General features: G+C 34.3%; 1 protein-coding gene across 1 annotated transcript in view; it reads right to left on the bottom strand.

Moving 5' to 3' along the window:
- LOC141484936 (allergen Tha p 1-like) overlaps window positions 1-11658 on the bottom strand; it is a 36967-nt gene extending 25309 nt beyond the window's left edge. The window contains exon 1 of the mRNA XM_074180640.1: window positions 11313-11658. Coding sequence (XP_074036741.1) covers window positions 11313-11550 — 238 coding nt within the window. The 5' untranslated portion in view covers window positions 11551-11658. The remainder of the gene's footprint in view (window positions 1-11312) is intronic.
- Between the last annotated feature and the right edge of the window lie 5568 nt (window positions 11659-17226).

Raw genomic sequence — 17226 nt, forward strand, 5'->3', positions numbered from 1 at the left:
ACTCGTACTGTGGTTACTAATTGTAACATATTGTTGCCTATTTTCTAAAAATGATGAAATCCAGGAATGTGCTACGCCACGAATGCCGTATGAGTGTAACTTTGACAACAAAGCATTATGATTGAAGCAGTCGAATGCCCTGCTGAGATCACAAAAAATCCCAACAGGACATTCGCCTGTCTCCAAATATTCAAACAGTATATCGAAAAAAGAAATTACTGCAGTATTGGTAGATCTATTAACTAGAAAACCGTGTTGATGATCTGTCAAGAGTTAGAACCTATTTAAGAAATCCAAAAGTCTGTCAAGATATGCGTGTTCAAAAAATTTTGAAAAACCCGATGTGATGGTGACTGGACTATAATTTTCTAACTTATATCTGTGAATTTTCTTATGAATGGGAATTACCCTTCTTTTACCCTTTCTTACTGAGTCGGAAATGACCCAGTAAGAAATGATAGGTTCACTAAAAATGTGAATGGTTCTATAATTGCAGGAAGGCATTTCTTGAGTAGAATTAATGGGACTTCGTCATATGAATATTTATTCCTAAGTTTATTGCTCAAGAGGCAGAGAAGCTTTCCCGGTATGAAAGGTTTGAGAAAAAATTAATTTTTATTCTTATTCATAATGCGATAATCGGCCTTCTCATCGAATTATAAATCGCTTACTAATTGTCTTGATGAGTTGACAAGGAAATTATTAAATAAATTCGCAACGATCTTAGGATTACCGTGTATGATGCCATTATGCATTATTTGAACACTTTCATTTTTCTTCTTTTTGTTGGAAATTTCATTAATAACTTTCCAAGCCGCTTTATGAGGATCAGAAGCATTTATAATTCCATGCTGAAAATGGTTTTTTTTTAGTACATTTAATTAATTCAATGTGTTTTTCTTAGCCTTTCTATGAACATCGTCAAAGGCACCGGGATAAATTTTATGTGAAAACTGCAGGTTTTTCAACTCATTACTTGACAATTTCACTTCCATGTTAACCCAATTTTCATAATTTACAACTCTTTCGTTCCAGCATTTTTTCAATGGAGAAAATTCGTCAAAGTAGTGAAAAAAAATATTACAAAATTGATTAAAAGCATTATCGACAGATGCTGTTTCAAAGACTCTCTACTTTCTGTGCCGAGAAAACTCGTTTCATTCTTGAGTTTACAGCACAAGCATTGTATATAGATTGTATATAGACTAACCTAGTAGGATAATGTACGTGTATTGACTATTTGACACAAAGTCGAGCGGCATCTAGTCAAAAAAACGGTATACCTATTGAATTTAATAACTGTACAGATACGACCCCTAGGCACTACATTCAAAATTACAAAGTTGAAGCAGGGCTGGACTCCGATAATTTAATGCGAATTCTATTAGAGTTGAAATATGGAAATCCACACATTTGTTTTGAATCATAAATTATTAAATGTTCAACATATTGAGAGACTTATTGCTAGCAAATGTATGACTATTACAAGGATATAACTGACAAAATGGAAGTTATGAAACTTCGGATATAAAGAATGAAAAACTTTAGAGTACAGTTTTTTGTTTATGGAAAATCCCAAACAGATATTTCAGTTCTAAAATATTTTGAGAGTAGTTTAATGTCTTATATTAATAATTATTTGATATATTTTTGAGTTTTGGTATACTACTATTATTTTAATAATATAACGAGCTTGGGAAGTGAACCTTATAATTAGAGTCTTTCCAGCAAGTTATGGGAGTTTTGGACTTGCATTGCGTGAAAATTGCAGTGTAAAACGCCCATTATGTATTTATAAACACTATTTATTCCATCACCTTTCCTTCCCTTAATTTTTTCCAAAACTTTTTGCGTTGATTAACAATAGTAACATGAATATATCTATGAGATTTATATTATATTGTACTTGAATTCTAGATGATATATCAAGAAGAGTGTCTTTTCTAACACACGCCAGTTGGTACATTTAATCATATATGCCCGTGTGTTGGCATGTTTTTGGACATTATACTACTATACAGACATTACTTTCTTAGGCGGTTGTGGAAAAAATATATTTTGTCTACATTTAACAAATTGAGATTGGTTACCATAATGAAAATAAATAAAACACTCAATTGTTCAATAATTTTTTTATCAAGACATACAATACATGATATCATGTGCGCAATAACATCAAAAATATTCAGAAAATTATTATATTATAGGTAATAACTGATACCAATATTAAATCTGAAATGAATAGTTTTGAGAAAAGAACAAGTTTTCACATTCATTGGAAAAAATCCGAAGAGTTGCTTAACGAATTTAAAAATTTCAAATGAAATAATAGATGAATACATGGGATGCATCAGCTAACTCAAAAAGAATACCCCATTGATGAATGTTGAGAAAAACAAACTAACATTTTTGGGAGATGAGAGAACTCAATTATGTTGCAATATGGATAATTTAACATTTTTTAAAACAAGACGAGTTCTTATTGAATTGAAAATATTTTTACAATATTTGTGTATTAAAGTTCTCAATAACAAATTCAACATATATTCTCTATGTTCTCGACAACCCTCACTCACGTCCATTCAACTTGGATGTTTTTGTTTCAAACTATCATAAATGATAGATTTCAAATTTTGAATGATTTTTGTCGATAAAAAATTTCTGATAGTTTCACTAAAGACTGTCATACAAATTATAGCAAAGTTTTGCACCAACTTTATTGGTGTCTTGAGTGAATTTTTTTGTTGTAAATTATAATTCTTGTAAAAGATTGATAACTCGTCAACATTGTCAACGTCTTCATCCCCTTCAAGGCATTGTTGACAATAATGACAGTTGAATTGTTTCATACATTTTCTTACCAAATACCCCGCAAAATATACTGTTGAACGATTTTCTAAATTAAATTCTTCAAAAAAAGCACAATATTGTTTAGATTGATTTCCATTTGAACTTTCACATAATGAATCATCTGAGTCTATTGTCTCAAGAGTATTTTCTTCAGTTGTGGAATCAACAGAATCTATTGAGTTTTTATTATCAAGAATGTTTCGATCATGATCAATATTTGATCCAGAATTTGCACTCAGTGAGGGTCTTATTAAATTAGTCACAATGCTTATTTTGAATCCTGCCCGAAATGTTTTCACTGTGGGATTTCTATTATAACCACCTTTCTGTCTATAAATTGAAAATAGATTTTCAAGAGGATCCTGTATCAACCTGCCTGTAAACAAGAATGTGAATCCTATACTTTTTTGTTTTTTGAAAAACATTTTTACTGCATTGATGGTTTGGAAAAATCCAACAAAAGAAGGCACATTTGAATTTTTTTATTAATTTTGTATAATTTTTGCAAGCATCGAGTGCTTCCATTACTTGAGGATTTTTCTCACACATAACAGGATTATATGGATTAGCACTTTTAAAATGAATACTATTCAGTGCATCAAACAAATTGTTAATAGTATTTATGAAAAATGCTGTGTTTTCTGCAGTTGAGGAAACAAGTTCCCCACTTCTCACTGCAACTTTGATGGCAGACACACTATGACTCAGAAGTTGAGCAGCCAATCTAACATTCATCTTCTCGAATGCATTCGGAGAAAAATGTTTATCGGTTAGTTTCAAAAGGCATCGACCAGTTTTGCTACTTTTATCGATTTCGTAAACCTTCTTGACATCAGATATCTTCAAAAATGAAATAATTGTTCAAAAAATTATTTCTCAAGCACTTTAACAAATGTGGGGTATCGTAAAATGCAAAATATGTTTTCTCATCCTGTATAAAATGAGGTCTTGTATGTGATACATTCAAATTTTTATAAAACTGTTGATTTACTTTTGATAAATCACATACCAGCCCTATTGGATTTAGTTTTGTACCATAAGAGTTTATTCAAGCAAGTTGAGATTATTCCCTGGAGATCTCTTGCATTTACTCCGTCATCAGTTATAAAATATGCAAGGAGCATTTTCCAATTTGAATAAATTCCACGAATCATGATAACTAGAGCGAAATTTGCCGGTAGAGGTCTTCTTCCCAGTTCATTTCCTAAATCTACCAGTCCTTCGATTACATCTGTTTTCTTATTGTAATCTACTTTCTTTTTTAGAGCCATTTCATCAAAAATTAGCAAAGATACTTTTTCTGGCGGTTTCATATTTCCAGCTTTCAAAGACAATTGTGTGAAATATCACTACATCACTACAAACTACATCAATATGGGTACTAGATAATAGGGCTTGACTAGTAGAATATTAGTACACTTTGGAAAAAATGCAAATTCAAGTCGGTCCCAGCTACTGAATGGCGGATTATGTATTTTTTTTGAAATTACCTCAATATGGTATCAAATGACAGGGCTTGACTAGTAAAATGGTAGTACACTTTGAGGAATTTGCAAATTCAAGATGGCCGCAGCTACAAAATGGTGGATATAGATATCAAAGGATAGGGCTTGACTAGTACTATAGTAGTACAATATGAAACAGATGAAAATACAATATGATGTAGGTATACACAGAACTTTGTCAACTCAGGATCAGGATCGTGTTGAGGACTGCGTGGCGTTAGTGTGGCTTAAAGTGATACGTCGTTAGCGATACACCACCCAAGTGGAGGTAAAAGGTTGAAACGTGCCAAGAATTATGTGGTATTAAGGTGGATAAAAATCAGAAACTAAAAACTTGAAAATAGAATGAATGAAAAAAAAAATATGTTGAACGGTTTAATTGCACAATGAACTGAAAACTAGTCATCATACAGTTTTCTCTATGGTGTTCATCGGATGAAAAAATTATAAAATCGTTGGGCATAACAATTACATATTTACATGTTTCAAAAATACATATTGTTCAAAAGCGTATTTCAGATCATTGTTTGGGAGTTGATGAATATAGGTATTTTTTTATTTTGTAAATTTCTTTTCCATAATAATGAGAATGGAGATCAAATAAATAGAATAGAATAGAATAATCAATTCACCAATACCAACTCACCAGTTCAATATTCTATATTTTGTCACATTTCTAATTTGATCTTTTCGCATAATATTTTATGTTGTGGAAATATATGTGCACTTCAGTTAAGCACATGCTTTTTCCATTCTCCAAAGGGTAGGAATTTTCCGTATTCATCTATTATACAGCGATGTGATTCAATTCGTTTAAAGTTGGCTTCGTTGAAGCGCAGATAATGTTCTTTGTATTGCGAGGGTGTCTAGAATATAACTATAGTGAATAATAGTGAAGTGAAAAATTAATATGTGTAAAGTTTTTCCTTCTTTATTTTCATGAATATTTTTCATGTAGTTAAAATGGCGTTTTTCACCGTATTCAAAATTTCCTTCGCATTCTGTACTTTCTGAAAAAACAGAAGTTTCCTTCACTCATCCAAAATTGAATGTTTACCAAAACGTACAAAAATTATAATATATATTTCCTATCATCACCGTCAACTTTCATGCAGAAATACTATTGATCTATATAACATCTGAGGATATTACTCAAAATTCATCACTGAACAACACTCGTTAATAATTCTACTCCATGAATCTTCAACGGATTGAGATTTTGCTTTCCTCGTTTTTATCGTAAGCATTTCACGATTTACATGACAAATAGTGTTTTTCCATTATTGACTGTTGTGCCTACTCATTTCATCGTTCGAATTAAACTAACAATGAGAAAAACTGTGCCTTATTCCGAAACATAGATGTCCGCCATTTAGGATGACAATGTTTCATATAACTGAAATATTACCTTCTTTATATACATTAAAAAGTGTTCAAATTTCATGAAAAAGTAATATCACCACTATGATTCACTAAGGAGCACCCTTATTAATTTAATTACAGTCTCGCAGATGAATTATTCGCAAGAAGTCTGAACCAATTACATAACGAATGTTTGCAGTAGTTTCGAAAGTATTCTTTATTTCTTATAATTCAATATTTATATGAAACTATTTCTTTCGAAAGGGTTTTTTTTCCAGTTTGCGTATGAAAGGTACTTCTTTGCACGATCTACACATCTTTGTAAAGAGTTTATTTGGAAATCAATTGCTTCCTTCTTTTCTTTGGAAAATTCCTAAATTTTTTCAGATGGAAAAGTATAAAGCTGAAGTGTTCCTTTCCCAAAATTATTTTCTCCTGAAAATATACCCCTTACAATTTAATCAAATTTATTTCGATTTATCATGTCGCTAAAATATCTACAGAATAGTACGCGCTGGTCAAAGTCACACACCATTGTTATTGCGTAAGATATACCGTTGAGTTGATTCATTCTGAGAACAAAACTTTTGTTGGCTCCAAATGCGGTAGCAACCTCCTCATGAAAATGTTGCGCTCTATCTCAACATAACGAAAATCACAATTTCTATCAATTCACTCATTGCGAGCCGAACTTCATTATTTAGCAAGTGACTCTGTCTACAGATTTTTTTAAAAGGTTGATTACACATTTAATTGTTCTGATAATGAATGGTCGGTCGGTAGCCAGGCGATTCGACGTGGTTACTTTGTTCACCCGAATTGACTTCCGTGTTGTTCGGTGGATCAAGCCCCAGTCTGAACGATCTATTCTCACTTACTTTCGTCCAACCCGTGTTAGGAATCACACGTTGAAAGGTAAGACCTCGTTAATCCTTAGCTCGCACAAGTTTCGACTTCTGAGGGTTGTTGTTCGTGTGAGTGCGACAGCTGGTTGACGGAAAAATAGATTTTAAACAGAATGAAAAAATACCGAGTCAACTCTCTCACCAAATGTGGAAAACATTGCTGGAACAGACGTTTTACATCAGATACAACAATAATTGTGAAAAATATTTTTATTTCACTGTATAGAAAAGAAAGATAATTCTATTGCCTCACTACAGTGTGATAAAGCGACCACTGAAGAGAAAATTCAAGTACAGATCCCCTTTGAATGACTCTATATTAACCTAAAGGGAAGCTGCTGTATTTATGCTTTGATTTGATAAGAACTATATGATTTGAATTGCATCAAATATGTTGAATTTCTGCCAAAGAATCCAATTCAGAGACACAGATATTGATTGATGTGATGATACCTGGCATTGTGAGGTTATTAGATCAGTGAAAATTGTCAATATTATCAGTTGGATATAGCAGAGTTGCCAGAAGTCTTCTTACAGTCCAGTTATACAGTATCCACTTGGCAAAACCGAAAGTGACACAAATGACATGTTCTAGTCAGATGAAACCTCTTGTAGTCACCTCCCTTGCAAAGGAGCTTTGAGCTTCACTTCCTTCCAAGACAATGTTTCAAACAACCTAGGCTAGGAGCAATTCATTGAGTATTTCTATTGAGAACAGTTTCTTCTTGTCGATTCATTACCAACTTGTACCACCGATGACATCTATTGCATATCGGCATATTGGCATTAGGTCATCTATGTAACGTTTTCAGGCTTTCATATCCTCTGAGTGTCTTCTTGTTGTGGAAAATGCATGAAGGAAGAGAACAAAAAAGCAGTATTTCGTGAAACGTTCTACTTCGAAGCAAAGCTGCACGACAAACTACATTTTGGTGATGGTTCATCACATCATTCACCAAAGATGGTATCTTTATCAGAGAAGTCACCATCACAATCACTCACTCAGGGTTGTCATTCTTAGGACAGACACAATAAGCCCAAACGTTGCATGACCCAGCCTAATTCAACTAATGACATATATTAGGTGGACTGAAAAGTTTGTGGGCTAACACACGGCTCTATTAGTATTGAATCCATTTGATTTTCAGTTAATTACCACCTTCAGAAGACACGTATACAAATTTCACAGCTGTCCGATTATTACTTCGTGCGATAGAACATTTTGAGTGAAGTAACTTTTGTTATTTTGAAGAAAAAAAATAATAAAAAGAAATTTCGTGTGTTGAGAAATAATTGTTTTTTGTCGAAAAAAATACTATTGAAAGCAAGGCTTGATAAACATTGCTTGGACTTTGCACCAGGAAAATCAACCGTTGAGAAATGGTTTTCTAAGTTTAAACGAGGTGAAATGAGCACCAAGAATGATGCACGCGGTGGACCCCCTTAAGACGAAAAGATGAAATGATTCCACAAAATAATTTCATATGACCTCAAAGTGATTGTGATAGCTGAGTCATGTTAGGAATCACACGTTCGAAGGTGAGACCTCTTTAATCTTTTGCTCGCACAAGATTCTACTTCTGAGGGTTGTCGTTCGTAGGGGTGCGACAGCTGGTTAACGGAAAAACAGACAGACAGAACGTGTCGGACATATCATTAATGAATATTTAGGTATGCAAAAGCTCTGTAAAGTAGGTGCCGCGCGAGATCACAATCAACCAAAAAGTTGTTTTACTGAAACATGGCTTCATCATTTCATACCAGAATCTAAACGATCGTTATTTGAGAGAAATGCACTTGGTGAACCGACTCCAAAGCGTGCAAAGACGCAACAGTCGGCTGGCAAGTTTATGCTATCAGTATTTTGGGATGGGCATGGTATTAATATTCATCGACTATTCCAAAGAGCGGAAAAACTGTCAACAGCGAGTATTACATAGCGTCATTGGAGCATTTGAAGGGAGAAATCGCGAAAAAATGAGCTGTTTCATCAAGGCAATGTACCGTGTCACAAATCAATGAAAACATAATAATAATAATAATACAAGGTGCAGGGCCTGCCGCGAGGCGCTCGAGACCCTAATGCATTTGCTATTAGCATATCCAACATATGGGGTCTCAGCCTATATCCATAGACATAGGCGGCCCTAAGAGTGTTATATTACTATCTACGGCACTCTTACGGTATTGACGAGACACCGGTGTTGCCCTATGCTCCGGGGGATATTGACTACGTTGTGGGGAACGAGAAGTGCCGAATTTTTTTGATTCGGATATTCGTTACCCACCCTCAGGCTCATACAAGCTAATAAGCCTGATGTATTTCTTCTCGACCACCAGAGCAAGACGATATTTGTCTTGAAGTTTTTAGATTCTGGCGAGACGAATATCGTCCGAAAAGAGGAGGAAAATCGGATAAAATATCGGGATTTTCCCTTCGAACTCCGCAGACTCTATCCAGACCACTCTGTCAAGAAGGTTGTTTTGATAATTAGAGTCCTTGGTGGAATGATGCCCTCTCTACTCTAGAATCTTAAAATCGTACCGGCTTGCCGCGCTAAGGCAAAAATCTTAGCCGGACAGATGCGGAAGGCTGTCATTCTTGGCTCACTGCGCTTGCTCAGGGCTCATGATTCTTGGATTCAATGATCACTTACCCCACGGTGTGGAGGAGTGGTCATTGGTTGATAATGCTGGCGCGCCCTCCCGAATGTATCGGGGCTTCGGGGGATATGGCCTGACCAGCGTATACTACGATGATAATAATAATAATAATCATAATGATTTATTTTCCCAAAAAACATTCAATGTTTATAGCAGGAAAAAAATTCAAAAACTTACTCTATCATAACTAGGTACGATCAGAGCACAAAAAAGGATATAAATCAGGACTGAAACTTGAAAAAATATAAATATTCATATATACATACATACATACATACATATATACATATTTATATGATTGAACATGATTATCAACATAAACATAAATGCACTCATCATATAATATATCTAGTCAAACAATAAATATTTTTTCAAATCAATCTGGCATTTATGTTTAATAATTTTTTCAAAGCATTCGGTAGCTCATTGTGAAACTTGATAACTTTTTAATAAATCGAATTTTGCCCAATAGTTCTTTTAATTTTTTTAGATTGCCTGAATATTTTGTCAAATAATTGTGTTGATTGATTTTGAAAGTCAGATTTAAATGTTTGAGCTTATTTTTTACCAAATGAATGAAGATACATTATTTGAATTTATGTAAGGATGACGAATCTAATGTTTTTTTTATTTATACATGTTGACTGTAGGCTTTCGGTAGTTCAACTTGAATAAACACCTTTATACTTTTGTTCTGGAGTTTTTTAATTGGTTTCGATAAGTAATTTGTTGCCATTTCCCATACTGATATTATATATTGAATTTTGGAATTGAATTGAAGTTATTGAAAAAAGTTAGACATAGACATAGCTTTTCCTAACACCTCTCATATACTTATTTCCGGATCACTAGAGCAAAAGAAACAGCTTCTCATAATGGAGGTGGATATAAAAGTCCGAAAACAACTACACTAAAAAGTGTATACTCGTAAGATAATGAAATTAAATAATAATTAAAAACAGATTGGAAATAAATCAATTCACCAAATTTGATGATAAAGTAATATTATCACTATTATTCACTAAGGAGCACTTAGTAATTTGATTCACATATTTACAGTGTCGCAGATGAATTACTTTGCAAGAAGGTGGATAATACATTTGGTGCGTGTACAAAAAATTATATGAATTGTGTTATTGATTTCTATAGAAAAGGATATCAAATGAAAGAGTCTGATGGGCAAAGTGAATACAGGATGATAGACGTCTACTTGCTGAGGACCCTGGGGTTGGGTTCGTAGAGTAGGATACGATCACATGATAAGAAACATGTTGCCAAATAATACTCTGAATTTGCTGAAATACGTTTATCAATTATTCGAAGTGAAATGACCATACTCTTTTCAAAAATGATGATGAAATAATAGTATTCAGCAATTTTATTTTTGAAATTCATGAAGCTGGTGCACAAAAAAAATTAGATAATTGTTGTGCATCAATTGTATTGTGTAATTGTGTAATTTATCTCTTGTGAAAATTATCTTACTCCCTACAGAATAACATCATATCGAAATATAATTCAAGATTGCACTTGTGTTATATACGAGTATACAGTTATGCTGAAACAGAGTCGTGCAAATTGCAAACAAAGGCATGCTTTTATAGTTTGGAAAGTTTAGTGCAATCGAGCAGTTTCTTATTGTTACAAAAATACAAATTGACTCAGAGTGAAATATCAAATTATGATCAATGACGAGTAGTTATGTTGAATTCACTTCTACCAGAAGTAATCTCTATTTTTCTTTGAGTAAGGCATTTTTATTTTTTCGCGATTTTTTTTTCAATTGTGACACAATTTCCAAAAAAATATTACTCCTTTTCAAATTATTGTACATGTTCGAAAATTCCTAATTGAAGTCTCATTATAATCAACCATTGCTAAAATGTTTGTACTCCATTGACAACTCTCACTCATTACTTTGAAAATAATACTTTTCGATAACATTTCCAACATTTTTTAGGGAATCATCATCAATTGATTTTTCATCAGTGAATGAATATGAAATATAAACCAATGAACATATTACCTCTGAGAAATCTTCCTTCTGGAGGACAAGGTCCTCTATCCATCAAACAGTCTCCGTATCTTTTGACCAATCTAGCGCTAGCCAAAACTCCTGCTACATCAAACTTGTCATATTTAGAAGAATAGTGTTCCACTGCCCTCTCTTCCCTCTGCAATGACGTGGACGATACAAATTGTCCATTTTCTGACATCAGTGAAACAATGATCACAAAAACAATTGATTGATGTAATAGTTTCATTATGAATTCAATATTTTACTAGAGTATAACAATTAACGTGTGAGGTACGGTATATCAACACTATTCAAACTGAATTGTGAATGTCTCAAGTTTTTGCTACAAGAGGGCGAAATTCAAGGTGGACGACACTTTTCTCGAATGTAGTTAACAATAATCATGGTTATCTCAATTTGAACGATGCCCAGGATGTTCATCATCAACTTTGCAATAAACGTTCGGTTCACCTTTGAAAAAGTACGATTAAATGAGTAGCAAGCTATTCAGTGCCACTCTTCCGACTTCTTTTTGAATTATTGAGGATACGGTGGTAATGATAAAGTCAGCCATTTGTTGAGTTACCAAATATTCGGTAATTATTTGATTTTTTCAGTTCTCCAAGGTTAACAATATTTTAATGTGAGATAATCAGCGAGTTACCTTGATCCACCTGAACGTTTCCTAAATATCCTAATCTAGATATTTCTCAGTTTCTACTCATTACTCATGTCCCATTGAATTTTTAGATACAATAATTGTTTTTGGTTATTACAGGACAGCATATTTCAATGTAACCCTATTGAGTGAATATCAATTAAATTTTAAAAACATGTAAGATTTCATAATTCGCCGAGAGTTAGAGGATCAGTTTAATTGTGACGAACTACTTATTTCAGAGTACTTTTCAATGATGACAAAAAATAAACTCTAGCCTTTTCGGTTCCGGTTCCGATATATAATTAGAAAATTCATCTTCTTTTTTATTGGAGACACTGCAATGATATTCATCTGAAGAAATATTGAAAATTATGTCAATACTTTGCCAAAAAACTGTTCGGTGGGCTATTAGAATATGTTTATAGAATAGTCTACAGAATGTCGCCCAACTTGAATCACCTCGACTGATTATGCAACATTCCATTGTTGTTTTTATTTTATTTTTATCGTTGTTTCAATAAAATGTCGATGGACATTCCAAATATTTGGCGACTGTAATTTTGAATCTGATTAATTTTATTTCTACTCGCATTTTCATCTTTTCTCTATTTGTGGAAAGTTTCACGAATGCTGATAATTATGTTCGAGCCATTTTCCGGGTTCTTCTCGTCGTGGTCTGCAGGTTTATGTCTGACGTTTCTCCAGTTTCTGCGATGAGAAAAACTTATCGTTTCGATAATGCCTACCGCAGTAGTAAACGACATGTAGGGCAGTACTTGATAAAAAAACTATAAAATAGCTTTGACAGAATTCCTCTATGAACTTAATTCCTATCAAATGAACTACCGGCCAGAAGACAGTTTATAACATTAGAATCTTTGAGCTGATTCAGCTGATGAAGTTATCGTTTGTATCTTCCGTTTAATGTCCGGAAATTTGTTGTCCATACAACTCTATATAGACCACCACATGGAGGCGTATTGTTCTCATTCATAATAATCATATGCCACCTTCAAAATTAGGTTCGTCTACATTCCATTCCATCCACAATGTGTTGGACTTTATCAAAATTTATCCGCTCTATTTCTTCTGAACTATGTTCAGTTGAAAAGACTAGTAGAAGTATCATATCAGGAAATGGTTAGTCCATCTTAAATTTATGTGGAAACTTGTATCAGCGGACGGCTGTATAGGATATATTTCATCTTAGTGAATAACGTTGGCAGTACCTCGTCTCTGGGACACCTCCCTTTCATAATCCCCACTGAAGATCTCCCCTGGTTGCTTTTCATATGTGGAATTGAGGGAAAATTGAATTTCATACCTTTATTATCTGACCAAAATACCGGCGGCTCCGTCCTTTGTACTTGTACTGCTCTTACTATCAAATATGTTACCAGGATGTCATAACATTTTCTAGTCACCTTCTGATCTTGACCAGAAATAGACCAAAATAATCGATTCCAAGAGCGGTATATGATTTCTGATAATGATATAAATATTGTCTTCGAAGCAAAGTTACCATCTGTGATAGAAGATGAACTGACTACAGACTCACGATCGGAAGACCGTGGGTTCGATTCCCGCCTCGACCAGATATTTTTCTCGAGAGAATTTATCGGGTTGAAGCTGGGATGATTCTGCAACCGTGTTAGGAATCAAACGTTAAAAGGTAAGACCTCTTTAGTCCTTAGCTCGCGTAAGTTTCTCAACTTCTGAGAGTTGACGTTCGTATGGGAGCGACAGCTGATTAACGGAAAAACAGATTTTAAACAGACAGATTATTAAACAGACTGCAGTTCATGCTTCCACAATTACTTTAAAAAACATTGAGTTTCATCTCCGTGATGAATTAACAAAAATAGTGTTATTCAATTTTCAATTATCTGCGAGGTTAGAAATTCTGACAGATTTTTATTATCGCATTGAATCCATGAGTTTCAAGTTAATTTTATCACCTTTGCAGTAATCATAACTTGCTTGACTGAGATTTGATCTGGATGAATCAATTTCCATTAGGAAAAGGGTAGTTTTTATAATTCCAAGAATAATTCCAAATGTGCCAAGTCATTTGAACACCTCCCTCTCCAACCTTTCTTCGATAATCTAGATTATCAAGGTTGCAAGTGATGTTTGTTTCTTCAATCAGGCGGATTACTCTTTTTTGGTTTGGATAAAAACCAGCAGCTTCAGGGTATGCTTAGTGTCAAAGCTTCATATATGAGAACAATATTCTGAAGAAGGTCTGATCTGAGCTTCATGCATCAAAAGTTTCTGAGGTGTGTACAGTTTTATGGTTCAGAACACTGTTTCAAGCTTTTGGGTAGCAGTCCCTGCAATTCCGGCGAAATGATTGTGCCAAAACATATTGGTGTCCATTTTAGTCCTCAACAAATTTATCGAAGCGAAAAGCGAAATTGTCTGTCCTGACATTATCATATCTGGTTCCGGAACATATATCTTTCTGAAGAAAACCGATGCCTGAGTATTCGTGGCATTGAATTGAACCTGCTTACTTTCACCCCAATTCGAAATCATCTCTAGATCCTCACTGAGATAAGCGACCTCCTGCTGCCGGTGAAGATGTGCATCCGCAGTCGATGTCGTGGAATCCAAATGGAATGACAAGACAAATGTGCTGTCGTCAGCAAAGCAATATATTGGATTCCTGGTTTGTTTCAATAAGTCGTTGATATACAATAAGAAGAGGGTTGAAGATCCTTGGAGAATACCAGCGTTGATGATGAAAGTATTCGACAGATATTCATCAACGGCCACTTGCAGAAAACCTTGTTTCAGGATGCCATATTGATGATCGCTCAAGATGTCAAAGCCGTTCAAATACAGGGTGTAACTAAATAAGTGTAAAATATTTAAGGAGGTGATTCCTCATCTAAAAAAAAGATAGGATCTTTCATACAAAGAAATTTCATTGGAGCATCCCTTGTTAAGATACAGCCCCTTAAAGGGGGTACATAAAATTTGTATTACAATTTTTTTCACAAGCACTAAAAAAGTTACAATATTGAAATCAACCTGAAGTTTTGTACTACCAAAAAGACACTTAGCCATAAATGTATTTGGTTCACCCCATGGTTGTGAGGGGTGGAAAACGCAACCCCTAACATTTATTTCCAATGTAACTTTTTGTCTTATTATTTGTTTACCATTTTACCATACCAGTTCGCAGCAAAAAATGCGAAAATACGAAACTAATCTATCTAGTAGGTCGCTATTAGCGATAGTGACAATTGAATTGGTATGACGCTGTCAGTTTGTGAATTTTCGAAGTTGAATTAATACTAATTGTGTGTTGTTGTTCTGTTCTTAATTTGTTACTTTAATAATTCACTTGTTATTAAAATAGCATACACAAATGAGGAAATGGCTGGTTAGAAGCTTCTAGAAGATATGCTGAAATGTATTTCCAACGGCAGCATCCTTCACATAGAATATTTGCTCGACTTCATCAATGATTACGAGAATATAATTCATTCGACAAAAGAAAGCAGGATTATGGTCGCCATCGAGAAGTACGAACACCACAGCTTGAGGAAGCAGTACATAATTTGATTGAAGAACAACCTACAACCAGTACTAGAAAGATTGCTTTCTAGCTAAATGTTAATCATAACACGGTATTTCGAATTTTAAAAGAACAACTCTTATACCCTAACCATCTGCAACGAGTACAGGCACTGCTACCGCGAGACTTTCCGAACCATCTTGAATTTTGCAATTGGATGCTGGAAATGATTAGAAGAAATTGTGGCTTTATGAAGACAATAGAATTCACAGACGAATGTAGTTTTTCTCGGGAAAAGATTATTAATTTTCATAATTACCACATGAGGGCTGATGAAAATCCTCACGCTATTGTTGAAACTAACCATCAAGAACAGTTTTCTCTTAACGTGTGGCTTGCAGTTATTGGGGATGATTTAATTGGGCCTCATTTTCTACCTCCTCGATTAAATGGTGGGGCATACGTTCAATTTTTAAGAGAAGTGCATCCGTACTGCTGGAGGAAGCTCCTTTGGGCGTCAGAAGGGATATGTTTTTTATGCATGATGGGGCACCCGCCCATTTTAGTCAAGTAGCACGTCAGCACTTAAGGAAGACCACAGAACTGGCCCGCTTGATGCCCGGATCTCAATCTTCTCTCTATTTGGGGCCATTTACAGCAATTGGTTTATCGTACTCCTGTTCGCGATGTAGAGGACTTAAGAAACCGCATCGATGCGTGCAGGGTAATCAGAGAGACTCCAGGAATATTTGAGCGAATACGTGGCTCAATGCGCCGACATCTAGATGCATGTGTAATGTCTGAAGATAGACATATTGAACATTTACTATGATTTCTACATGTTGTGTGTTTTGTTATTAATACATTATTTTGTATATTACCCTTTAATCTTTTAAGGCAGATACTAACTACAAAATAACAATAAATTATGTTCGCATTTATGACGATGTATCTCTGTAGTTGTTCCTAAAATAATTTTTTGCTGTGAACTGGTTTATTTTGAGCAAAAAACCCAAGAGACATTTTTTATTTAGAATGAAACATGCTATCGGAAATAAATTTTTGAATGGTAAACAAATGATAAGACAAAAAGTTACATTGGAAATAAATTTTAGGGGTTGCGTTTTCCACCCCTTACAACCATGGGGTAAACCAAATAAATTACTGGGTAAGTGTCTTTTTGGTAGTACAAAACGTCAGGTTAATTTCAATATTGCAATTTTTTCAGTGCTTGTGATAAAAATTGTTAAACAAATTTTATGTACCCCCTTTAAGAGGCTGTATCTTAACGAAGGATGCTCCAATGAAGTTTCTTCATATGAAAGATCCTATCTTTTTTTCTATGAGGAATCACCTCCTTAAATGTTTTACACTTATTCAGTTACACCCTGTATTTAAGAATATGGCGATTTACGACTTTATGATTTTTGATATCACTGATAGCAAAGCGACTGCCACACAGTTATTTGGAAGATTTTTCTTGCCCTTTCAGAGAATAGGTTGAACGCGAGCAATCTTCCAACCAGAAGTATAAATCCTTTCCTCGTAAAGTTGGAAAGTCTGCAAAATACTGGTGCGAGTTCATTGGCGCACTTTTTAAGTACGATGACGGGCACTTCATCAGGACCAGACGCCTTGTTGATATTGATCTCTATCAAAATTCGCCCAACTAGACGTTATCAAAAAGTAATTTTCGTCATCGTGCCTTTTTTAGCGAATCGACTGTGGAGTAGAAC

This window comes from Leptinotarsa decemlineata, unplaced genomic scaffold (assembly GCF_025532065.1).
Source record: "Leptinotarsa decemlineata unplaced genomic scaffold, Ldec_3_MD MMD2_tig00026299_RagTag_RagTag, whole genome shotgun sequence".
Lineage (NCBI taxonomy): Eukaryota > Metazoa > Arthropoda > Insecta > Coleoptera > Chrysomelidae > Leptinotarsa > Leptinotarsa decemlineata.